The sequence below is a fragment of the Pseudorasbora parva genome, chromosome 23 (assembly GCF_024679245.1).
Source record: "Pseudorasbora parva isolate DD20220531a chromosome 23, ASM2467924v1, whole genome shotgun sequence".
Classification (NCBI taxonomy): domain Eukaryota; kingdom Metazoa; phylum Chordata; class Actinopteri; order Cypriniformes; family Gobionidae; genus Pseudorasbora; species Pseudorasbora parva.
In genome coordinates this window covers 19,450,576-19,476,331 of record NC_090194.1, presented here as the reverse complement: position 1 = coordinate 19,476,331, position 25,756 = coordinate 19,450,576, and the positions used below count along the sequence as shown (strand labels likewise).

Sequence of the window (25,756 nt, the reverse complement as noted above, 5' to 3'; positions counted from 1 at the left end):
GAAAAAGCGGAAGTGGGTGACTGTGTCCCGTCCGATAAAAGTTCCGGTACTCGCGAGCCGTGTGTTTGTGTAACAATCGCTCCAGTGGCCGTGCTCAGGTCCACAACACTCGGTCCTGCTCTGCTTTACACTGCAGTAACGTTAATAACCGCATCCATGAACATGATTTCTGCCCGAATCCTATTTTCCACCGGCTGTGAGGTGAAGATGTCCCAAGAAACTGCGCTCACACTTGGCGTCATCAAACTATACCTTTGTTTAGAATAGGCGCCCCTTCAGTGGACGGAAAGTTGCATAGTGCACCTTTAAGGGCACTTAAAGGGTTAGTTCCCCCAAAATGAAAAAATAGCCCATGATTTACTCACCCTCAAGACATAGGTGTATATGACATTCATCTTTCAGACGAATAAAATTGGAGTTATATTAAAAAAGTCCTGGCTAATCGAAGCTTTATAATGGCAGCGACTGTTGCTTTGTTTTTGAAGTCCATAAAAGTGCATCATAACTGCTCCACATGAGCGGAGTCCGAGTCAGTCATTCACAGCGCGTGTTTAGTCTGGCGCGTTTTTCAGTTCATGCCTTTGGAAGGTGAAACACTCACTTTGCTCCACACCGTTCCGTTTGAATGTGAGTGCGATCCCACCGCCCCATGGACAGGTTAAAAACAAGCGGAAATAGCTCCCTCTACTGGCTTTAGTCTTTAGCCTCTGGTCAAAAAAAATCATCTGATGACTCAAAATGACGATATTTGTGTCATCTGAGGATTTTTTCCAGAAATAAAATGCATAAATCTTTAGTCTCAGGGGGATATGATCATTTGAATATACTCCCCGATTTCTAATGATACAAAGCCATATGCTAAATTGCTGAAGTAACTCTTTAATGACTGTTTCTTAACACACTTCAAGAGACAGTTTATTCAAAATTCTTCTTTTGTGGACTTTAAGGGTCAGTAAAGGATGTCAGAATTTTTCTTTTTGGGAGAGCTATCCCTTTCAGTAGACTTTTACAAAGTGCACTTTGTAATAATGACAAATTATAAGTTAAACTTTAAATATTTTAAATAATTACGTTTTATTAATATTTTGCTGTGTTTTAAAGTGCACTTATTTTGATGTGTTGACTAACAATAATAATCATTAAAAGTTCAGTCAGGTCCACTTAAGTTAAAAACACCATTGACAAACTTTTAGTCAACTTTTTATTGGCATATTTTGCATAAAATTTACATTTGGCAATATGCCTCGGTTCTAAATTCCCCATCCAATTAATGAGCTGCATTAAAAGCCAAGACAAGGAACAGCAGAAGATTCTTCTGTTCGATTTAGAACAGAGTATGCATTAAAGGGTACTTCAGCGCTGGGAAGATGAATCTGTATTTAAACTGGGTCATCAATGTAGTAGAAATGTGAATTATTTTTGAATTTGGTGCCTTCTAGAGTGAGAAAAGACAGAAAATGTATTTTTGTCTCATGGGGATGAAAAACTACAATTCCCAGAATGCTTCACTGCCCTGTGAGGCCGTTCCCAAAGCCACCTACTGGATTACTGTGACTGAGTTGGAGAAGACACTACAATTAAAAACTGAACGTGTCTGAACGTGACACGCTGAGTCACCGCGCGAGTATCACAGCACTGAGCACATACTGCAGGAGTCAGATAAATGAGCTGATCTCTTGTGATGAGAGCTGAGGTAATCGCGACTACACTCGCGGCATCCATTCACAATGCGAGTTCAGTCTGGTGCGTTTCAGTTCATGCCTTTGCAAGCTTAACTTTCATAAAAATTAATTTGAGAAGTTAAAAGACTTACATTGCTCACCATAGCCCCATTTAAATGGCTCGTTTAAGTGCCTGTAGCTGCCAGCTGAGCTGTAAGTGTGACCCCACCCTCCATGCGCGGGTTCAAAACATGCGGAAATGGCTCCTTCTGCTGGCTGTAGTCTTTAGCCTTTGGCCAAACATTCCTCCTATGATGCAAATATCGTCAATTTGCATCACAGGAGGAATTTTTCCAGAAATAAAATGCATAAATCTCCTGTCTCAGGGGGATATGAGGGGGGAAAGCACAATCATTTGAATATACTCCAGGGTTTCGACTGATACAAAGCCATATGCTAATCGCTGAAGTAACCTTTAATGACAATAGAATAATTAAATTGAACACAGATTAAGGAGGAGCTGGGGAGGAGGTCGGTTGCAAAGCAGTGTGCAGCAGAAGCAGCCAAGCAGCAGATTGAACTGAAGATCGCTTAAGTAAGGCGCCCTGTTTGAGAGTTGCCAATTGAGTACGTAGGAATCAGATCAGCGTATATGGACGAGGCTGGAATTTTTCCAATCAGCTGATAGTGGAGCTTGACTATGTGGCCTGCCTGAACTAACGCAGAATGCTTGATTAAATTTTAAATGTACTAAATTGTAACTTCATGAAGCATTACACTTTCTGCATAAGTTAAATATGGAAGGCAGTCTGGCAGAAGCTATATATTTTACTTTATAAAGTTTTAAATAAATAAAAAACCCATCGATTCCCATCAGAGACCTTTATTCACCCCAGATAGCCGTGTGGAGTACGTTTATGATGGATGGAAGCACTTTTTTGAACTTCAAACTCATGGGCCACACTCACTGCCACTATAAAGCTTAGAAGAGCCAGGATATTTATTAATATATTTCTGATAGTGTTCATAAAAGAAGAAAGTCATATACACCTAGGATGGCTTGACGGTGAGTAAATTATGGGGTCATTTTTTGAACTAATCCTTTGAATTCAGGTTGATTGGGCCACGTTTTGCCATTGAGATGACTGGAAAAGTGTCCTGAAATCACCATATATTGCTGTAATTGGCAAAAAGTATATAATGAGTAAATAGATCTGCTGCTGTGAGCAAGTAAGAATGATGCTGCTGCACAAATAGTATACATGAATTACCCATAGCAGATCTATACAGGTGGAGCTGGGGCAGGTAGAGAGTTCCTGATAGCTGATAGATTGAAATGTTTAAATGTTGATTAGCAAACTCATTGGCTACAGATGCAATCAGTTTGTGCCATTTAGTGAATAATGTAATAGCTAGCAAACTGCATTAAGGAGCAATCAGCTTGCGTCATCTATAGTTCAGTTTCATGACAGAACTATAAATATACTGTTTTAACTAAAGATGGAAAATATTGTTAATGTGATGAAGTACATCTGTGGTAATACGAAATGTTCATTTATTTATTAAATGAAGTCATTATTTACACTAGTTTGTTACATGTCATTTTCAGAAAAGTTCAGAGAAAAGCTTTAGCATCATCTTTTTTTGATAGTTTGCTAATTAATGCAATGCCATTCAAACATTTCTAAGCGGGACTGAAGCGGGACTGAAGAGTCCAAACACTTCTTGGATCCTCTGTAGCCTACATTCATGCTCATAAGAAAACTGAACATCCATGAAAAATTGACTGAATCATCAGCAAATGATCCTAAATGAATGTGACCGTTACCTGTAATGCCACTGAAATTCCTGTGAGACGACCTTAGACATGACCTGGTTAAAACAGCCGCACATATAGATTAATCCTGTTTGCGTGATTGTCACCCTTGCATATTGACTCCTGAACGTAACTCCAAGCCTTGACCAGGGTTTCATCGGCATCCGTGGCCAATGACAGCACAGCAAACTCAATTAGCGGCTGTCTGTCCCCAGGGCTGCCTTCAACAACACTGAACCCTGTTCAGCTGTGCTCTCTCATGTAGCCGGATAGACTGCATCAAAGGCAACGCTGTGTGGAATAAATAGCGTCACTGGTTCTTGTGAGAGCGTAACATGCGACAGACAGATAATCACCGCATCCCGCAATCCTATTTCCAGCTCCTGATTACCCTGCTTTATTTAGACGGTGTGAATAAGCCCTGGGCCTTCATTGCCTCCACTGCCAATCCATTCTCACAGTCTCCATTTGGAATCGATATTCAACATGGTCAGACACTGTAGGTATTTTGGCATTTTAATTATTTATATTTTATTTTATGTGCCATAAAGTGGGTAAGCATCTGAAGAGGAATAATGAAATAATCTGCTCAATATGAATTTATTGACCTGAGCTTACATAAACTAACAATGAACAGTTGTACTTTTATCAACTAACATTAACAGATATGATTAAATGCATACATATGTATTGCTAATTGTTAGCTAATGTAATGCTAATGTTAGGCAATGAGATCTAATTGTAAAGTGTTACCACATTTTCTAGCTGCTCTTTTCATAAAACTAATGTGAAGGGCAATGGGTTCAAAGTCTTTTAAAATGTGTCTATATTCGTTTATTACAGCTGGCTAGTTGGGAGGGGAAGTCAAAAGCTATTTTCAGGTACTCTGCATCACCATTTGGTTCTACTTTAAGGCCACACCTTCAACAATCCAGTATTTAGTTCCTCATCTTCTTGGAATTTCGTCACATGGTAGAGTTTGATACACAATGCTAAATTCCTCAATAACTAATAACAGTTTGAATCAATCAACAGGGCTACAGGGAATGTTCTGGCCGCAAAACAAGTTAACCTCCTGAATTCTTGGTTATGTGCTTCCAGTGAAACTCATGTGGGTGGATTCATCTGTATATGTACCGTACTTGTGTGGATAGTTTCACCATGTCTCTTACACATATCATACAAACACTATTGGGTTTACCATCTTTGACAGGTGTTAAAAGATTGGATATAACTTATCCAATATAAGGATATAACAAGGTTACAATACATTTTATTAGACAAGTGTGGACTTCCATTACACAATTTACAGACTTCCATTGTAATGGTATTAAAGTAACATTTAAACTACATGACACTGTGTCACAAATGTAATTTGCTAGTTTAACTAATTGAACATTCCTTCAAATAATCAGCCCCAGGAGGCATGCCTATAAAGATGTCCCACCCTTTCTTTATCCTGTTGTAGGCTAAATTTAACAAATGGTGACAAATACCTTTAGTATTGTTGATTATTGACAATATTATCACAATACAAAACATCTTAATGGTGCTAAAACTGGCTTGTTTAAAACAACAAAAATAAATACATTTAATATTTCTTCCTAAAATGCACAAAACATTTGGGTAGCACCATATATAAGGCATGTTTGCCTTTTACCTACCCAGCTAATTATTTTAAATGCTATAAACATGTTAAAATGACCCTATTATGCTGTTATAAATGTTCCTCAAAACCCCTCCCTTTCTGAGAGCCTGCTATGCTCTGATTGGTCAAATGACCCAGTCTGTTGTGATTGGTTTACTCTGCTCTGACTGGTCAGATGGCCCAGTCTGTTTTGATTGTCTACTCTGCTCTGATTAGTCAAATGACCCAGTCTGTTGTGATTGGTTTACTCTGCTCTGATTGGTCAGATGGCTCAGTCTGTTGTGATTGGTCTACTCTGCTCTGATTGGTCAGATAGCTCAGTCTGTTGTGATTGGTTTACTCTGCTCTGATTAGTCAAATGACCCAGTCTGTTGTGATTGGTCTACTCTGCTCTGATTGGTCAGATGGCTCAGTCTGTTGTGATTGGTCTACTCTGCTCTGATTGGTCAGATGGCTCAGTCTGTTGTGATTGGTCTACTCTGCTCTGATTAGTCAAATGACCCAGTCTGTTGTGATTGGTTTACTCTGCTCTAATTGGTCAGATGGCTCAGTCTGTTGTGATTGGTTTACTCTGCTCTGTTTGGTCAGATGGCCCAGTCTGTTTTGATTGGTCTAATTGGCAGTGATTGGTCAGACAGACCAGTCTGTTGTGATTGGTTTACTCTGCTAAGCTTGGTCACATGGCTCAGTCTGTTGTGATTGGTTTACTCTGCTCTGATTGGTCAGATGGCTCAGTCAGTTGTGATTTGTTTACTCTGCTCTGAATGGTCAGACAGCCCATTTATCTGCACTTGGATCTTTACATACCTTTTAAATTCAGAAAGAGCTAAATTACATATGTCATGTAAGCTAATATCAGATTCAGAAATTTAGAGAGGTAATATTTTAACCAAATATTAAAAAGTGTACAATTATCCTGGAATGATTGAATGATGGGCTGGGAGTGTACTGTGATAAGAAGACATGAGGAATTCACGTTGGTTTGGGGAAACGATTGCTAAGATGAGGATTAAAATGTTTAACCCTGAGAGAGTGTTTACGCTGATAATAAGAGGGTGGATGCTTTTCTAGGATAGATATTGTGTAGTTGCTAACTGCCAAAGACAATGAGCAACATGAAGACAAGAACCAAACCAAAAGGATACCGAAACACTTACACACAGTTAGTGTTGTGCAACATTTTTCCTGGAAATCAAGTCGTAAATAAAGCAGCAAACACAGCTGACCATCAGCTGGCTCAAGTCTACCTCTAGGGCTCTGGGTAAAAGCTACATAGGCTACACAATGTAATTCAGTTCCATAGACTTCAGTGGACGACAGGACAACAAAGTGGAATATACCCCATGGGTTCAACTGTCCTGGTTTCTAACCACAGAGTAAATGATACCCCTCGGCACACATCTATCCGACAATGCTTCCATTACACAGCAGGGAAATCGCTAAGCCGCTAACATGCTTTCTACTTCCCATTAAGGTATAATGTTAGAACACAACACCACTTCACCTGGTGATGATAATGTGCAGATAGCTGTATTCTTGTATCATTTACAAGCAACATGACATGGATGGATAATTTATAGCAAATACTGTTGTGAATGGTAGCTGTGTAATCTGAGGTCAAAACCATGAGGGAGATGATGTCTTGCTAATGAAATATTTGAGTTCTCTTTTTGAAAACTCAGTCTAGGACTGGTGTATGATAGATAATCTTTATATGTTCACAAAAGCAATATGATTTCCTGGAATTACAGTTTGAGGAGTGATCCAGGGATATTTACTGTAAATTTTGCTAACAGTATTTCACAATTTTAAAGAAATGGCTTTCCCAGGATTCTTTACACCATATTTTCAGTATGTTTAGATGGAATTTCACAATTTCACTAGGGACGGACATTGAGAATTAGCTTCGGCTAAAATGTTGTAGTATGTAACGTGTTTATGTGACATACTTGTCCCTATTCAAAAAACAAACAAAAAAAAAACAAGCATTGGTCCAGGTGCCAATGATGGTTTCCTTTTAACATTTGGATCCATGATTCAGGATATGGTTTTTCAGAGGTCATATTTGTCTAACCTCATTTCGAAGAAGAGGTTAAGGGAGTGTAAAGGAGTGTGTCTTTCCTCTATTCCCAATCAGTAATTATCAAGGCCACTTTCACTTTCAATCAATCTGATTCTGGATTGAGAGGACATTAGCTGTCTTGATGTGCCAATAGTTGTTTGGTAGAAAGAACACTCTTCCTACACTACTTTTGAACATTTTCTCCCTAGTCTCAGCGATTTGTAATGTTTGTTACTAGGAGTGTAAAGATATTCAAATCGAACTGAATTGCCCCCTGCTGCCATGGCCCAGCCCTGGCCCATTGTTGAGGTTGACCTCACTTTACCTTATGTCACAAAACTAAATTCTTCCTTGACAGGAAGGGAGGGATGGAGGGCCAGGCCCATGGGGTGGATACAATACTGGAAACCGGGGCAGATTATAGGGAGCCACAGCAGAGTAGATGGGACTGAAGGTCCCCATAGCAGGGCAGAAGACCACCACAGCAGAGAAGATGGGACTGAAGATCCCCATGGCGGAGCAGAAGCCAACCACAGCAGAGTAGATGGTACTGAAGACCCCCGCAATGGAGCAGATGACCACCACAGCTGAGCCACGGCATAGCAGTCAGAGCTGGGGACCACAACAGTCAAGCAGGCAGAAGAGCAGATGGATCACAGACAGTCGGACCGCGTCCGAACAGACAGAGTGTTCAGAAACAACCTCCGTGGTCAAGTCAGGACAGACAGAGAGCTCATGGGTGAACTCCGTGGTCATGTCGGGGCAGACAAAGAGGTCATGGAAGACCTCCGTGGTTGTATCAGGGCAGACAGAGAGCTCATGGGCAACCTCCGTGTTCATGCCAGGACAGCTAGAGAGTTCATGGACAACCTCCATAGTTGTGTCAGGGCAAACAGAGAGTTAACAAGCAGACGGCAAAGCCTCTGGGGTCTGTGTAGATGATGATAGTAGGACCCTTGGAACTACTAGACCTAAGACCACCGGGATGCCCGCCCGCCATGACGTCTGAGGACTCTGGTGTGGATGCAATGACAGAAGTGCTGCTTTCCTCCTCCGAGACTCCCAGAGTAAATGCAGAGCCACTCAGTTCAACATAAAAGATCAATATAAAAATTCAGTCCAGTGAGGTTCATGCAACGGCATGATCAAGCTAAGTGGCCCAGATTGCCACCCTCAAAAAAAAAGATGACCAAATGAGCCATTTAAATAAAGTCCCATGCATAGTCCTCAATCTTTTCATCTCTTTGTCAGAGACACATAATCCTCACTACTGGGTTCATGTTTGGTTGAGTCTTCGGTAATATTAGGTTAACTCAATAACAGAAGGATCCATACACAGTTTAATGATAGAATAAACAACATAGAGAACCAGGGAACAGAATGCACCAAAAATAACATTCAAGCAGGGGCCTATTGCACAAAACTAGGATAAGGGATTAAGCCGGGATATCTTGGTGATCTTGTAATTTTTTTATGCAAAATTTAGTACACAGCTGTCATGTAAACATAACCTGAAGGCAAACTCATACCAAGAACGATAACGATAATGAAAGATAGTTATATAGTTGTATATTAGCGGATAAATTGAGCCAGGATCACCAAAATATCCCAGCTTAAGCCCTTATCCTAGTATTGTGCAATAGGCCCCAGAACTAGACTCCACAAAGAACACAATAAACACTGGGGTAAATATACAAAGGGGTGGACGAGGGACAGGTGTAGGTGATGATTGGTAGTCATGGAAACAAAGGAGGGTAACTATGTAAACAAATAAGGTAGAAAGCGAACATGAATTAAACACAGGAAGTGAACACAGCAAAACAATAGGAACAGAAAATATACTTCAACATTAAAGTCCTTTACACAACAATGGACCACAAGACCTGGATTTTGAAACATACGGCAAAGCTTTCAGTACTACAGCTTCCACTACAGTTGGCCAAAAAAAAATTCATTATTTTTTTTAGAGGTAAAACTAGTGCTAATACATTTTGTACCGTCAAATCTCAGCGCAAGATTATTGCAGTAAAAAATATGAACGTTTTATATTCTGCTTGTTTTCAGTTATGTCTGTCAAATGCTGTAATAATCTGAGGTGTTGCACCACATCCCAACCAACAGACATCATCACCTTTGTTTTTGACATTCTGTCGTTGTTTTTTCCTCCGGTATTTAAACGTCTCTAGTCCTATTACTTGATTTGCTTGTGTTGTACACGTGTTGCCATGGTAATGTCTGATTATGCTGTGTTTGTGGTTTCCCTGGTGTTTCAGGTTTTGAGTTCTGGATGTAAAATTTTGACTAACTGAACTGCTCCTACAATTGGATTCTTGCCTGCACCCTACTTTTGCATCTTGGATTATTCTTTTAATGCATCTCTATATCTTAAATATCTGTCAGCCTTACAAATAGTCTGTTCATGATTACATTTGAACTCAAGGCTTTAAATGTTTTCTACTAAATTTGTGTCATCTGTACAGCCTTTACAGCTGTAGGTGGCACACCTACAGATCATCCAAAGTCTACAGTTTACAAACCATACAAAGCAAATTGCATGCAAAAATTCCATGGATTTGGTGAATGGCTTTTTTTGTAAAAATCTGAAACTATGATTATGAAGTCTGCTATTTTAATCTGTGTATTCTACACAGCCTGTTGTAGATGGACATGCATCGTTGCCTGAATGACATTTCCATATGTAGGCCTATTACTAAGTTCTTAGCCATAAAAAGCTGCAATGTGCATCAGATCTATTGATCTATTTAAGTTACATGCTATTTAACTCTTTATCCGCCATTGATGGAAGTGTTTTCGGCTTTCCTTGTTTACACTGATATAGGGTATGGGAGCACTATTATGCATTTTCTAAAGGTTACAGAATCTCCTGATTAAAACAACTGAAGAAGAAGCAGAAACAATCTATAGTAAAACCACACGATAAAATCACACAATCAAAATTAAACAGTATATCAATTAAAATGGCCTAATTTTCCTGAATGAAATGTCGACCAAGGAAGAGGTATAGGACTGTGAAGCTTTGATGGACTCGATCTACTACATCTATATCTGGCCTTTTTGATCATCGGTCTGATTCTGATTTTGATGTAGTCTTCGATGAAAACGTGATTTTCTCAGGTTTTTGCTCAAAAAATTTTATTTTAACTTTTATGAAACAAACCCACTTTCAAGTTTTGATAGAATTGAAGAATGCATGAAGCTAAAATAAAACTATTGTTTTATTGAATATTGTTGTTTAATAGCAGAGGCTCTGTTCTTTATTCTTGATATATTGTATGTTCATACAACAAAATATTCTGGGGGCCGTGCAACTTTTGTTACAAAAATATTATAAATGCTGGCGGTGGCTGGCAACTTTTTTCAAAAACGCTGGTGGGGAAAAAATTATGCTTTATTAACAGAGTTTGAGAGAAACACGTTCAAATTGCCAAACCAATCATCAAGATATGAGGCCTATACACACTATATTGCCAAAAGCATTGGGACACCCCTCCAAATCATTGAATTCAGGTGTTCCAATCACTTCCATGGCCACAAGTGTATATAATAAAGCGGCATGCATTTGTGCAAGAATGGTTCACTCTCAGGAGCTCAGTGAATTCAAGCATGGTACAGTGATAGGTTGTCACCTGTGAAATAAGTCCATTCATGAAATTTCCTCACTACTAAATATTCCATGGTAAACTCTTATTGGTATTATAAAGTGGAAGCAATTGGGAACAACAGCAACTCAGCCACAATGTGGTAGGCCATGTAAAATGGCAGAGTAGGGTCAGCGCATTCTGAGACAAACAGAACAGTTCATAGCTTCATGGAATGGGTTTCAATGGACGAGCAGCTGCATCCAAGCCTTACATCACCAAGTGCAATGCAAACCGTCAGATGCAGTGGTGTAAAGAACGCAGTCACTGGACTCTAGAGCAGCGGAGACATGCTCTCTGGAGTGACGAATCACGTTTCTCTGTCTGGCAATCTGGTGGACGAGTGTGGGTTTGGTGGTTGCCAGGAGAACGGTATATGCCTGACTGCATTGCGCCTAGTGTAAATTTTGGTGGCGGGGGGATTATGGTGTGGGGTTGTTTTTCAGGGGTTGGTGACCCCTTAGTTCTTTTGAAAGGAAATCCTTCAGCATACCAACACATTTTGGACAATTTAATTCTCCCAACTTTGTGGGAACAGTTTGGGGATGACCCCTTCCTATTCCAACATGACTGCACACCAGTGCGCAAAGCAAGGCACATAAAGACCTGGATGAGCGAGTTTGGTGTGGAGAATTTTGAATGGCCTGCACAGAATCCTGACCTCAACCAGGGATGAATTAGAACGGAGAGCCAAGCCTTCTTCTCCAACATCAGTGACTGACCTCACAAATGCGCTTCTAGAAGAATGGTCAAAAGTTCCCATAAACACACTCCTAAACCTTGTGGAAAGCCTTCCCAGAAGAGTTGAAGCTGTTATAGCTGCAAAGGGTGGACCAACTCCATATTAAACCCTACATAATAAGAATGGGATGTCATTAAAGTTCATGTGCAGGCGTCCCAAAACTTTTGGCAATATAGTGTATATGCATAGCCGGCTCACCTCATGTCCCGCAACAGTCAGTACTCCACCACCACCCCGTCACCTCACATTCACCTGGTTACTATCCTAACCAGAGATAATGAGGGGAGTACTCTGGGTCTGGGACAAAATTCTGAACTCGGATCCTTTCCTCTTAGACTGCGCCAAACACACATATGTGTAATTCCATTTGATTATTTGTAAGTGTGAACTTAGCATAGCTCGAGAGCTGTAGTTGCAACCGTGTAAGTTTGCAAACTATGTTTTCAGGAAATGACAATTGAACTATGTTTGTAACAAAATAACTTGGGACCATAGTTGGCTAACGATGCTTTCGGGAAACGCATCCCTGCTTGGTAATCTTGGTCATTCGTTGACCTTTCTATGAATTTTCCACATTACACATTACTGAATTTTCCACATTTTGCATTACTAAATCTCAATCAGTGGAGGACATCTGTGCTAGACTGTGGTGCGCTGTAAGCTTTGCCCATGGATCACAGTGCATCAGGAATGCTGACAATATGAGATTTTGTTTATAACCTGCTTCTCCTTTGTATTCCATAAATTGAGCAGATTAACATGTTATATTAAAATCCAGCTATTTCTCAGAGGGCCTTTCAGAAAAAAAACAACAAAAAACTATTACTGATGATTAGATAACAGGCTTGCCTTTCTGAGAATCCTTCAAATGACATTTCAGTGCAACTATATAATCAATAAACTCCCATCAGTCTCCATCCAGACAATTGTGGGCTGCTGTAAATCTCTGCCATGCTAACCAAACTGCTAAAGTAAACAGGCAATATGCTTTTTAACAGTTGCTATAGAATTACAGAGCATGCAGATCAAGCACGCATTATTAATTATCTTGCAAATGTGTCTGTACTTTATTTGCACAAGACATAGTGACCAATATTCACTTCTATAACAGGTGCAATCTTGCATACAATAAAAGAAGAGGTCAGCTGCACTCGGACACTGCAAAGCATATCAAGACCACTGCAGTTGCCTTTTTCAGATCTCAATGCATTGATTCAAGCACTCATTATTATTTATAGACAAAAGACACAGAAATGAACAACCGGGTTTTTAACATGTAGCAGTTGATCAGCTGGTCTTTCTGTATTACATGTTGTTATTCGCGTGTTTCTAATGATGTAATAAGGAAGGTTACCTCTCACCAGTGGACAGCATCAAGTGTCTATCAACTCCTCGGCTGTAGATTGTAAGATGAAACCGCCACTGTGCGAATATTGTGACACGGAGGAGTCTGTAGTGCAGGCAGTGCGTTGTAGATGCGTCAGTGCATCACTCTTAGATGCACGCGCTGCTGCAGCAACTTTGACATTGAGAGCTTGAACGCACGGAGAGCTTCTACTGGCGTCCAGCTCGCGCTCTTCTCTCTTTCGCGCGCGCGCAGTCTACTCTCTCTCTCTCTCTCTCTCTCTCTCTCTCTCTCTCTCTCTCTCTCTCTCTCTCTCTCTCTCTCTCTCTCTCTCTCTCAGCACGCGCCCGCTGAATAATGAATGGCTAGAAGCTGCGTGGATGTTTCTCTCTCGTTCTAGTGCAATCAGGAACCGATCACAATGAGTCGAGCGCTTTGCTCGGGTTACAGGCAGCTCTCCTATTCAGTCTGGACCCCATCCTGCCTTTGTTTCCACTCTAGCAAACAAAAACGCAGGGGGTCAACAGTGAAATATTGAAAGCCGAGGGCAATTTTGTGCACATTCTCTAGAACAATTAAGTTGTGCAACAATGTCCCGCTGTGGACTCAATTAGAGGAAAAGTCTTCAAAGAATCCGAAGAATGTCTTCATCACGCATGTCTGGATAATCAAATACTCCTCCTCAGCGATTTATCAAAGACGATTTTTCAAAACATTACGCAACATTTTGAAATTTTTTCTCTAACAAAAAACAAATTTTTAAAAATAACAAAAAACAAAAAACAAATTATAAAAAAATTAACTACTTGATAATTATGAACGAATAATTAAAACATTGTATCACATAAAAACTGAATGTATTGCAATAGTGGGAAAATAATGAGAAAAAAAACGAATAAAATATGAGGCCTCAACATTAGGCTATTTATTTATTAATTAATTTATTTATTTATAATACATTTGCAAAGTTGTCAAATCTGTTTTTGCGTTGTCATTAGGGTGTATGGAGTGAGAGGGTGTAATAAAATGAGACCCATTTGTTGGTCAAACCCATCTCCTGAGAATAACGCAAATACTAATCAATGAAAGTGCACAAAAGTGACCACATGACTCACAGGGGTCCATTTTGTGTCCTGTATCAGCACATATTTTCTCCAATGAAAAGTCCAGTGACTCACACACAAAAAAAATATGAGTCACTTTTTTTTCATGAACCATCAAATGTTTTAGAGGACATAACAAACTTTATTGTTGTACCATAATGAACATTATTGTACCAGAATGGAATCGCAAAGGCCATACCAGGCATACTACTGGAATACAAATATATTATATTTTTAAAGAAAAGAGTTGGAATTATTTAAATATATTTGCATTTGTGCATGATTTTGTAATGCACTCATAAGAATAGCAATTCACATACTATCAGCTCATATTATGACCTGCAGGTAAAAAGATTGATGGTGAGGGTGAGAGCGTAATACTTGTGTTCCATGACGCACAATGTTGCCTTAGAGCAACAGCTGGATATAAAGTATTACTTTTTATTAAATATAACATTTGTAATACAATAAAAACTGGATAAATGTTTGTTCAAGTGCGTGGTTAAAGAAATTGATGTTTTCAATAAATACATAAATTTTTTCTACATTAAAATGTTAAATGTTTAACTTGTGTAAGATTGTGGTTGTACATTGTGGTGCAATGTTTGCCTTGAGGCAACACATTTTTAAAAAGTAAATAAATTAAAAATGAATAAATTTTTTATTGATATTGTTATAGTGTCCAATTTTAAGCAGGAAAAACATCACAAATATATTTTTCCTCATTGATATCCTACTGCAAGAGGGTTAAGGCAGCAACATAAATGTGAGAAAAAAAGAATGGGTACTAATACTTTTGCAAGGCACTGTACAGGTGGCCCTGTGAATGTGATCACCATTACACTTACCAGAGGGTCTGAATATCGTGCAGTCGCTACAGGATACAGTCCGTTCTCTGCCGTCAGCAGCACTGATCGCGCCTTTTCACTGCCTGCAACAAAACATCACCCAATCACTAATTTATGAAGTGCATTATCATAACTTAAAACAACCATCTATCCATCTTCCCTTTGTCCTTGCAGGTTTGCAGGTATTCTAAATTAAAGCAACTTATTCTACTGTACTCCTACTACCTGGAATCATGGAATCATAAGTAGCACATATAGTAACACATTGCTTTGAAAGGTAACTTTCCCCAACACTAACAAGATATTACTGGGTTGACAACATTACTGTGAATATATATATTCAAGCTTTACTTCACAATATTGTTGTCAACCCAGTTAATATTTTGTTAGTGTTAGGGAAAGTTACTTTTCAAAGCAATGCGTGACAATATTGTGATACTCCCTAAAAAGTAACTAATTGTGTTACTTAGTTACTTTTTATGGAAAGTAATGTGATACTTTATTAACATTAGTATGGTTGAATTGGATAATTGAACGCCATTGGTTAATAAAGTGAGATTAAAAGCATAAAGTATATTTATGTTTAATTATTGCAGGTTTGTGTATTATTCTGAGTTTGCATTTTACTGTTTTTATTCATTTTGAGGAATACTTCATATGTTTTTGTGCAGGTGAGATGAGTAGATCCTCACATTTAGTCTAGAACTAAAATAACCACCATGCCTCTGCACGTACTGACAATTTCTCTCAACATGAAAACACGAGAGCTGTCGGTCAATATGTCCATGTTATTTCATTAAAAAAGTACAGTAACACAGATATTTTGCTGTAAATTTAAAAGTAATGCATTACTTTACCAGAACCTGAAGGATAATTTTAACGAAAACCTGTTGGAAAATTGAATCTGACTTTAACTTTGCTGATACTATAACATATGAATGTAATACAGAATTAACCATGAAATAATATCTCATCCCTGTGTTATGATAGTGCATCTGCCAGATTGTTTATGGCGGTGCTGGGGAAAATTTCTTTTAGAAGTAATGCATTACAATATTGTGCTACTTCCTAAAAAAATTAACTAATTGTGTTAATTACTTTTCATGTAAAGTAATGCAGGTTTGCTTAATATTCTGAGTTTGTAAAATGGGGACAGGACAGGTGTCAGTCAGTACTTGGGAAAACAAAATAACTTGTGTTACTTATTTAAAAAGTTAACCCAGATATTTACTTTACATGTAAAAGTAATGCGTTTCTTTACTATTTGCTTGGAAATAGTAATCTAATTACTTAATTTGTGTTACTTGCGTTACCCCCAACACTAAACAATTGTGTGCAATACAATAAATTGATGCTATGGTAACACTTTAATTTAGTGTCCCTGTTACACATATTACATGTTATTACTTTACAGTGTAACTGACATTATCCTTTAGATCAGATAAAGAATTTAAAATAGAGGAGGATGTAAGGTCACAGTGCATGTGATTATGATAGCAGACCACACACAGGCTTAGGGTCAAAGGTCAAGATAATGTGCTGGGTTTGAAATGTTAAATATGCTGTTTGAAATGTTAAATATGTAGCGTGCACACGCACATACACACAGCCTGACATTATACAGTAGGTCATGAGTCAGTACATGATTCTTAAAGTGGTATTTCACCCAAACATTAAACATTCCTATGTAAATTCTCTCATCATTTACTCACCCCCATGTTGTTCCAAACACCCAAGACTTTGATTAATCTTCAAAACTACAAGTTAAGATATTTTTTAATGAAACCTGATAGATTTCTGTTCTTCACTGAAAGTCTGTCGAACCAAAATTTAGGTCTAAAAGGGTCTTACAGGTGAATCAAGAGGTTTAATCCAAATTGTGCAAAGAGATTTGATCGCTTTATATGATGAAAAGATTTAATTTAGGCTTTTATTTAGATTAACCACATGAGGGTGAGTAAATAATGAACTATCTCTCTCTAGTAATGGAGGATAAATGATAAATAGCCATGATGTGTTAGATAAATTTAGTCAGCAACTCTTATTGTGTCTCTAGTATATTCTCTCAAAGCCTGTTTGTAATCAGGTCAGAGAGTTAAGTATAGGCAGATCTGCTCATAACAGATAATGAAAATGATTATTGTTATATATGTAATTATTATTTTTAGCACTGGCCATGATGACATTTACCCAATATTCTCTTTTCCTCTCTAACACATCAATGGTTGTTTGTAACCTTTAGTGATAGTTATTTACGAGTGCCTGTTTGTCTTCCAGGTCCTGCAGACTCTTTGGCTTCTGTTTTATGAGACTTTTATTAGAAAATTCTACTGATAATTCATTGGAAAAAACATTTTAACACTATTCATTACAAGGCTGAACATTAAAGGGTAAGTTCACCCAAAAATGTAATTGATGTCATTAATGACTCACCCTAATGTTGTTCCACACCCGTAAGACCTCCGTTCATCTTCAGAACACAGTTTAAGATATTTTAGATTCAGTCTGACAGTGTATCTATGTGTATGCACACTATACTGTCCATGTCCAGAAAGGTAATAAGAACATCATCAAAGTAGTCCATATGTGACATCAGTTAGTTCATTAGAATCTCTTGAAGCATCGAAAATACATTTTGGTCCAAAAATAACAAAAATTACGACTTTATTCAGCATTGTCTTCTCTTCCTTGTTCACTTGTGAATCAGTGAATCGATCAATGATTCGGATCGCATGCCAAACTGTCAAACTGCCAAACTGCTGAAATCACGCAACACTGGCGATCCGAATCATTGATCGATTCACTGATTCACAACTGTTTGAATCTTTTTTGAGGATTGAACAAAAACAAGCAAGAGAAGACAATGCTGAATAAAGTTGTAGTTTTTTTTTTTTTTGGACCAAAATGTATTTTCGATGCTTCAAGAGATTAACTAACTGATGTCACATATGGACTACTTTGTTGATGTTTTTATTCCCTTTCTGGACATGGACAGTATAGTGTGCATACACTTAGATACGCTCTCGGACTAAATATAAAATATCTTAAACTGTGTTCTGAAGATGAGCGGAGGTCTTACAGGTGTGGAACGACATTAGGGTGAGTCATTAATGACATCAATTTCATTTTTGGGTGAACTAACCCTTTAATGTAGTTATTTATTTGTTCATGGAACTGACTGTCAAATGAAATCAGTTTCATTTTCAGTCGTGATGGTCTTCAGGAAAACACTCTTGGTTGAGTGGTGTTGTTTAATTGTATCATATGTTATTTTAAAAACTCCATGTTTAATGTTTATCGTGAGCGTCAACAGCGCGACCTTGTTATAGTCAGTTCATTATATATTATTCTATTATCCACTATTTGTGATTTTGTCTATATCGCGAATATAAGACGACCCCCTATTTTCCGGCCTATTTTTAGGACACAAACTTCCTCTTATTTTCTAAAAAATCTAAAAATCATACATATTTACACACATAGCACCTTTTAGGTACTACTATCACTTTGTCTGGTAAATAAGGTACAAAGATATCTGCCCCAGTGACAAGCTTTTGTACCCCAAAATGTGTAATTTTTGTACATAGAGTGTATCTTTATTGTTCGCTGTTCCATAGTATTAGTGTTTCTTCTGCTAGTCCTTTTTCGAAGAAAAAGAAGAATCCTGTAAATAAGCCATTTGTCACTAGAATGGTTTATGTAAATGAGGAAAGGACTGCAGCTGTTGTTATTCTTGGAAGGCTCTCTGACTAATAACATTAAGTTGTTACATTGGACATCTTTAATGATGCTGTGTGCTTTGAAATTGTTATTAGGCAATTTGGTTTTGTGGTTTTGACTCAAGTGATTTTGTTTTTGAATGGGAAGGGATGTGTTGATATTTTTATACTGTACAAATGAATATTTATCCCCAAGTTTCCCTACCTGACAAACACAGGAAACTTTGCTCTAATACAACATAATATGAAGGAAATCTGTAATTTTTACACTGTATACAAAGTAGCAAGCTGTAATTGTTACCATAGATATTTCAGTTACACTTTATTTTACAGTGTTATTGTTACATATGTTACACGTAGTTGTGTATGTATAAATACTTGCAACTAAACCAAACCAAACCAAACCCCAACCCTATATAAGTACATGTAGTTAATATTACTGGTAACACTTTAGTACGGGGAACACATATTCACTATTAACTACAACTTTTGCCTCAATAAACTCCTAATTTACTGATTATTAATAGTTAGTAAGGTAGTTTTTATAGCATTTAAGTTTAGGTATTGGTAAGGGATGTAGAATAAGGTCACGCAGAACAAGGCATTAATATAAGTACCAATAAACAGCCAGTATCCTAGTAATATGCATGCTAATAAACAACTAGTTAATAGTTAATAAATTAACCTTAAAATAAAGTGTTACCATATTACTTAGTACTTACATGTATAATTACAGTGTAACAAAGATGTTTTAAACTAAAGTTTAACCGATATTTCTGACTTCTATGTAACATGATTTTTTTTTGTATAAATAAATAAATGTATGTTGATTTAGTGATCACATTTATGAGAAAAGTGCACATGAAAAGTACTGGTAACATCTAAAATAACCGCTGACAGGTGAAGTGAATAACACTGATTATCTCTTCATAACGTTTGGACATTTTGTCCTCAAAGATGATGTTATGCTGCCTTCACGTGCTCTCATGAAACAATACGAGTTTCCAAGGTAAAAATTGCAGATGAACGCCCTTTTGAAACTCGAATGCAATTAGGTCATAATAACGACAGAAGTCAGAATTATCACATTTCCGATAGCATGTGAAGGCAGCATTAGAAGCAGGAAAAATGGACATGCATAAGGATTTGAGCAAGTTTGACAAGGGCCAAATTGTGATGGCTAGATGACTGGGTTGGAGCATCTCCAAAACTGCAGCTCTTGTGGGGTGTTCCTGGTCTGCAGTGGCACCACTATGAAAAGAAGGCATGCCCACGGAGGCAGTACAAAGCTTTGGGCAATGTTCTGCTAGGAAACCTTGGGTCCGGCCATCCATGTGGATGCTATTTTGACACAGTACAAAAATGTACAAAAATGAGTTTGAGGTTTTGACTTTGCCTCCAAATTCCCCAGATCTCAATCCAATCGAGCATCCGTGGGATGTGCTGAACCAAAAAAGGTCCCGAAAAAAAAATGGATCGTGAAAAAGGTCAGATCCATGGAGGCCCCACCTCACAGCTTTCAGGACTTTAAGGATCTGCTGCTAACATCTTGGTGTCAGATGCCAAAGCACAACTTCAGGGGTCTAGTGGAGTCCATGCCTCAATGGGTCAGGGCTGTTTTAGCAGCAAAAGTGGGACCAACATAATATTAGGTCATAATGTTATGCCTGATTGGTGTATAAAATTACATATTTTATTATATTTATATTTATAAAAATTATATATATAAAATTACTATATATATATATATATATATATATATATATATATATATATATATATATATATATATATATATATATATATATATATATATATTTATTTATTTATTTTTAACTTGAATAAAATGAGTTTGTTTAGATGTTACCACTGCTTTTCATGTGCACTTTTCTCATAAATGTGATACTTCTAAAATGATCTGAAGGGATGGCAGCTGAAGCCATTTAACTGATCATTTTGTTCAAGTAACTTACAGTCATAACCTGGAGTTAACTGTCTTGGTGAGTAGAAATAATGGATCATCCCAATGTTTGAACATAAAACTTTTAGTTACCAGCTCAGTTACAACACACTGTATAGTATTCGATATGTTATAACAAACATGAGACATAGGGTCATACTAAAAATGCAATTTAGTAAGTGTCATAAATTATGTTTTAGTCAGTATTAAACAGGTTACACTTTATTTTGATGGTCCACTTCAGAAATTCTACTAACTTTGCCAACTTGTCAACTGTCAGTCATTAGAGTATTAGTAGACTGGTTAATATCTACTAACTCTTTATTTTGAAGTTCTCCAACAGACATTCTACTGAATATCAGTAATCCGAACCCTAACTGTCTACTAAAACTCTAATGATTAACATAATATCTTTCTAAATGCTTGTGTTTAGGGGTTATGAGGGAAGACTGGCGGTGTATGTTATGTAATACAGTCCTTCAAAGTAGTGATCATCTGAACAGGCCAAACGTATTGATCATCTAACATTCAGCCATTTTAGTTTTGTCTCAGTGTTTGTCCCAGCTGTGTCAGCTCTAAAATCTTCAGTGACAGTTTAATCAATGGGTTATTAAAGTAGATATTGTTTAAAATGTTTAGTTCAGATTTAATTGTATGATATATTGACATTACATTGACCTGCTCTCTAGATACAGTGCAATATGCTAAGCAAATAATTTTAGCTAAAGTCGAATAAAAGCTGTAATGAAATTAAATGCTACACATAATTTACATATAATTAAAGACTTGAGTGTATGCTATAACTTTTGCTGCTTGTTCCAGTATGACGCCATTATATTAGCTAATATAAATGCAAATGTAAAATCAAGTCAGTTTCCCACTAAAGCATCCTTGAAACAAGAAAGGTCGACCTGTTAAGCAAGACTGTATATTTCATACATACCGTGCAAAAGTTTGGGGTGAAATATCGTTCTTTCTTTTTACATTTTTTAAAGAAACTAATACTTTTATGTAGTAAGGACTCCTTAATTTGATTAAAAGTGACAGTAAATACTTTAGTTACAAACAATAATAATAATAATCTGAAATGTTTCCTCATATTAGAATGGTTTCTGAAGGATCATGTGAGACTAAAGACTGGAGTAATAATGTTGAAAATTCAGCTTTGATTACTGGAATCCATTACATTTTAAAATAGAAAACATTTTTTAAACTGTAAAAATATTTCACAATATAAACGCAGCCTTGGTGAGCAAAATAGAATTCTTGTAAAAACATTCAAACTTATGGACCAACTTTATATAAGGTGGCCTTAACTACTATGTACTAACATTGTAATTAATCATTTGATACAATGCACTTATTGTGTACATACATGCTTTTACATTATACTTACATTTTAAAAATTAGCTGCATGTAATTATATATTTCTGTAGTTAAATTTATAATTACACTGTTGACACTTCCCTTACTCCTAAACCTACTCATACCACCTCACATTTACCCGTATCCACCTCAATATGAGCAAGTGTTTTGCAATACAATATGAACACAATAAGTACGTTGTACTTATTGTTTGACCTAAGTACATAGTATTTAAAGGGTTAGTTCACCCGAAAATTATTTCATTAATTACTCCCCCTCATGTCATTGGACACCCGTCACATCTTCGTTCATCTTCGGAACACAAATGAAGATAATTTTGTTGAAAGCTGATGGCTGAGAAAGGCTTCAGAAAGGCCTCCATTGGCATTCAGTACATTCCCACTCACAAGACCCATAAACGCACTAAACACATCGATACAAAGTCCATCTCACTACAGTGGCTGTACAATAATTTTACGAAGCGACAACAATAGTTTTTGTGCTCAAAAAAAAATCTAAATAATGATTTTATCCGCCAAGTTATTGTCTTCTGTGTAGGTCTCTGATGTAAACTCGCGCGATAGCGGCGCTCCTCCTCTTCCAGGTCATGTATTGAACGGCGGATCTGCGTCATATTTTTGCTCATGCGTCGAGTTCACGTCAATAACTTGGTGGATAAAGTCGTTATTTAGATTTTTGTGCGCACAATAACTATTTTCGTCGCATTGTAAAATGATTGTACAACCACTGTAGTGATATGGACTTTGTATCGATGTGTTTAGTGCCTTTATGGGTCTTGTGAGTGGGAATGTACTGAATGCCAATGGAGGCCTTTCTGAAGCCTTTCTCAGCCATCAGCTTTCAACAAAAATATCTTCATTTGTGTTCCGAAGATGAACGAAGGTCTTACGGGTGTCCAACGACATGAGGGTGAGTAATTAATTAAATAATTTTTTATTTTGGGTGAACTTACCCTTTAAGGCCACCTAATATAAAGTGGGGCCAAACATATTACCAACATTTTCAACAATACTGCATGTATAGTACTATCGCCAAAATATTGTAATTAGCTTTTTTAGCAGGTACATTTATATTGTTATAAGGATGTTTGAATATTTTTTACCCCCAAACAAAGACAAAACTATTCATTTGAAATAAGACACTCCTTCTGTCGGAGTCCAGGGTTTTCTAAGCCTATATCATGACTCTTACCAACCTGCAGTGAACTCACAAGTCCTAAATGGGTGTCAGCTTTAACTCTGAGCGAGGGAACAGATCTGGAGAGGGTTAAACTTGCTGTTCATGCAATCTGTGAAGCGGGGTAGGATACATCAGCACATCTCATTCACGTCTGGAGAGAGTATAGCTCAAGACTGGAGTTAGTGCTGCCCAGAAACATGTGTGAGGGATGAGATTATGGATAGGGGAGAGTAGTAGTAATGTCCCAATGATGAGAAATTAGTTAGAGAAAGAACCATAGCACAGACACAGGAGGGTAGGCACATTGGAAAAAATGCTGTTTATTGGACTAAGTACCATACAAAGGAAAAATAAATAAATAAAAGCCAATGTTACAGCATCAGTGCTGGCAGTCCATACAGGAGAGAGAGTGTGTGAGAGAGAGGAAACGAATGATATGATACAGAAAGAGAATGTTATGATCATTAAAAAAGGTAAGCAAAGTGGAACAATTAAAAATTACACTTCAGGATTACAAAAATACAGCAGAATCTCAATTAAGAAGCACAGCAGTAATTTCATGGCAGATCGGAGTCCAAAACTGATTCGACTGTTTGGCAGTTTGAGGCTGAAAAATCCTGATAGACAACATTGACACTAGCCTTACTCTGAGAGAATAAATGTTTTGTGTAGCTTGTACATAACTACATTGTGTAAACAGACTCAAACGTGAAACGCTCAGCCAGTCTTAAAGACCCCACAAATTAATAAAAGTCCATTTTTTGTTAGCTTCAAGACCATCTATATGCTAGTGTACTCCTAAAGTTTGAAAACATTAACATTTAACGGATACTTGCATTTTCTGAGCAAGGATATTGATGACTATCTTGTTCACAGGGGGTGTTTACAATAATACAGTAAAATGAATGAGAGTTTCCCTCTGTCTAAATAACAACTGCTAGTATGTAGGAAGTCACGGTTCTAATCAAGCAAGTTTAATATACCTGCAGACAGCTAAATATTACCATTCCTCTCAATAGTAGTTACTTGGCTGACGCATGTTCGGAAGTACAGTATGCGACCTGCGGGCTTATGGGAAAACAGTTTCATACATGTTCTTAATTTTTTTTTTGAGCCAATCACCTGATCTATAATATTCCATTGACTAATTATTCTACACCTGCAGCAAATTGGTGTCAAATAGCAATTTAATTTGTGCAATCTGTTTACGCCCTACCGACGATTCGTTTTTGGGTGAGACTTTAAGATTAAAGGTGCAGTGTGTAGTATTCATGAGGATCTATTGACAGAAATGCAAAATCATATACATAACTATGTTTTCAGTGGTGTATAAAGACCTTACATAATGTACCGTTATGTTTTTATTACCTTAGAATGAGCCATTTCTATCTACATACATCGTGGGTCTCCTTACAGTGAAATCAGCATTTTGCGCCGTCATATTTCTACAGTAGTCCTAAACAGACAAACTTTCACTACAGAACAGTCACTCTCTGCTCTCTCCACCAATGGCATTTTTGTCCTGTGCCGGCCCCCGTAGCTTTTCAAAAGGAGAGGTGAGCGGGGGATGACAGCAATTCACAACGTTACCACTAGATGCCGCTAAACTTTACACACTGCACCTTTAATGTTTATTCTAAAAAACATGTTTTCATAAGAATCACATCATACAAAATCAAAGTCGTAAAATTCAAGTCATAAGTTTTCTTATGAGATTGGGTTGGTGGTGCAGTTATAGCATCTACCAGCAGGAGATAATTGCCAAAACTTTCAAGTCAGACCCTGAATCCTTAGTTTTGGTGGGCTTTGAGTAGCAAGTTAGCCGTTAGCTAACTTCTGGACCAACTTCCTGTTTCAACAGGAAATGTCAGCTCATGAAAGGAAACCCTTTCATGGGGTCGTTAAGCCTAAAAAGGTAAACTGTAGTTTTATTTTGGCACTGATTACAGAATCAATTCAGGTATGACCTATACGTTATCTATAGCATGTCATGAATTTCATCAGCCATTATACATGAACTGATTCTGCATATTTAACTTATTTTGGCAATTATTGATTTACATTGTTATTGTAAAATTGTAAAACCAATTCTGCACTCAAAAAACGAATTTTTAAATGACATGTTCTGTACATGCATAATTATACCCATACTAATCAAGACGTTTATCTAGATTTGTCTTCATAAGACATATTTCAGGTACTGTGAGTTATGCCTGGTAAATAACTTTACCAATTTCTTTACCCTTTATATATTACATATTTTTGTTCACTGCAAATATGAGCAGTGGTAGTAAGCTGGCTTTTCATTTCCCCATCTGAGTAACATTTGTACAAAACATGATGTTTTATGGCACTGAAACAAGTTCTTCTGTAACGTGGCAAGACTTAAAAAAATGAATACAGAAAACAGCAAGGCAGCTGGTATTAGTGAAAGAAGAAGAATTTACTTGGAAATAAATAAAATATGTCCTTTATGACCACACTGAGAAGTCTTGGGATTTAAGTGTGAATATACAAACAATGTGCATATATTAAATACACTTTCAGGTTTTAACCCCTATAGAAATAAGTGTGGATTAAACACTCATTTTGAGTGCAATATGTACATTCTTTATCTACAGGCATATT

The 25,756-nt window shown here is 37.3% G+C and overlaps 1 protein-coding gene across 4 annotated transcripts in view; it reads right to left on the bottom strand.

Annotated features, from left to right (window-relative positions):
- The window catches only part of LOC137062872 (PALM2-AKAP2 fusion protein), a 172,846-nt gene that overhangs the window by 50,657 nt on the left and 96,433 nt on the right, over nucleotides 1-25,756 (bottom strand). For all 4 annotated transcript variants that reach the window (XM_067433804.1, XM_067433803.1, XM_067433805.1 and 1 more), the window contains one exon: nucleotides 14,885-14,967. In XM_067433804.1, the coding sequence (XP_067289905.1) occupies nucleotides 14,885-14,967 (83 nt within the window). The remainder of the gene's footprint in view (nucleotides 1-14,884; nucleotides 14,968-25,756) is intronic.